The 1,718-nt window shown below is 57.6% G+C and overlaps 1 protein-coding gene across 1 annotated transcript in view; it reads right to left on the bottom strand.

Annotated features, from left to right (window-relative positions):
* The window catches only part of PLOD1 (procollagen-lysine,2-oxoglutarate 5-dioxygenase 1), a 38,662-nt gene that overhangs the window by 10,712 nt on the left and 26,232 nt on the right, over positions 1-1,718 (bottom strand). Inside the window, exons 11-12 of the mRNA XM_004705425.2 lie at positions 1,293-1,632; positions 368-481 (exon numbers count right to left, since the gene is read on the bottom strand). Of these exons, the coding sequence (XP_004705482.1) occupies positions 368-481; positions 1,293-1,632 (454 nt within the window). The remainder of the gene's footprint in view (positions 1-367; positions 482-1,292; positions 1,633-1,718) is intronic.

Raw genomic sequence — 1,718 nt, forward strand, 5'->3', positions numbered from 1 at the left:
TGTGCTTACATACGTACATGTGCATCCGAAACACCCACAAGCTCCCGGCCTCTGCTTGCACTGTCACAACTGTGTCTATCACAATACGCTCTGTGAGGCTGGGAGAGTGTAGCCATGGCAGAGCTAAGATCGCTGAGGCCCTGAAAGTTGAGTGAATCGACCAGGTCTCCGCTGATGGCAGAGCTGGGCCTCAGACTCCCAGGCCCTTCTCCACTAGATGGCACTGCCTCTCAAGGGGCCCCGTGCTCCCACCCATTCCATTCCAGCCCACAGGCCCCTGGGCAGAGGGAAGAGAGGTGGCCCAGGGGCAGAGCTCCTGTTAGAACCAGAGGGCGGGGGGAGGCGCCTCAGGCTCTGGGGTCCTCACCTCGGGGTTGTTGAACACCTCCCAGAGGTCGTTGTGGAGGTGGGTGGTCTTGTAGCTGTCCAAGGAGAGCAGGTGGCCAAAGGTATGCCGGTTAGTCAGGAACATGAAGGTGTCCTGGGAAAAGGAGGCAGATGGGAGAGGCCCCTCCTTCCTACCCCCTTCCAGACTCAATCACAGCTTGGGACAGAGTACCCCTGCGACCCCAACACCCAGCCCAGGCCAGACACTGGGGGTGCCATCAGGGGAGGCTTCCTGGAGGAGGAGATGTGAAGGAAAAGTATGACACTTTGATACTGAAGTCTTAGAGGGGATAGTCTTGTCATGCTGTTACTTGCGGGGGGTGGGGGGGTGGACAATCACCAAAAAAACATGGCACAGGGCTGAGGCCGGGACAAGGGGCGCTGCCTACGTGATGTTCAGTGGGAGGAACCGCCAGCTTGTTATTAGCTGCAGCTAGTTGGCTAGAGGCAGGCGGCAGCCCCAGGCACGAGTGGGCCAGACCACTGTGAGCCGCGTGGTTTCCTGCGCTGCTTCTCAGGGGCAGGCCTTCAGCCCCTTCTTGCTGGTTTGCCTTAGTCTGGAAGCTCTGCCGAGAACGGCTCGGCATCACTGCCACACACGATCCTCCACTGGGCGGGAAGATGAGACTCTTACCACTGAGCCACCACCGCCCTCTCCTTGGTCTCCACGCTCTGTTGAGAATGTATATTAAACAGGGTGGAAACTGCTAAAATGGCCCTGCAGCTCACTGGAGGGGGCGAGGGGGGCTGCCCATTTGCCTGGTGACCCCTGGGTGCACCCACTAAAGCCTGGGGGGGTCTCTGAACAGCCTCCCAGCATCTTAGCAGCTCTCTGGCCCCCTGGAGACAGAACTGAAAGGCTGCCTTCTCCACAGGGGTCCTGCGACCCTCAGTCCCCGGCTGACCTGCTGCCGGATGTTGGCACAGAAGGACATGTCAGGGTCCAGCTTGCTGTGGTGGAACAGGTCTTTCTGCTGCAGCTCACCCCGCAGGGCACTGCCTTTGATTAAGTAGACGCTGGAGATGTAGGGCACATTCCAGACGCCACTAGGAGAAAGCGGCAAAGGGAGCCACTGGTCAGACAAGGTCAGGGACAAGGGAGACCACAAGCGGGAAGAGCAGGACAGTGCTGACTTGGTTCCCCCACCCTGGGTCCAGGAACCTACAATAACTATCAGGCAGTCCTTCTGAATCTCTGACTGCAGTCTTCCGTACTTTGTGGTATACGGGAATTTAAGAGCAATTAAAAACACAAACATGGCCACTGAATTAATACTGACTTATAACAACCTTCTACAGCAGTGGTTCTCAATCTGTGGGTCACGACCCCT

This window comes from Echinops telfairi, unplaced genomic scaffold, assembly GCF_000313985.2.
Source record: "Echinops telfairi isolate 266 unplaced genomic scaffold, ASM31398v2 ScPeMD7_7457;HRSCAF=8495, whole genome shotgun sequence".
NCBI classification, from domain to species: Eukaryota; Metazoa; Chordata; class Mammalia; order Afrosoricida; family Tenrecidae; genus Echinops; species Echinops telfairi.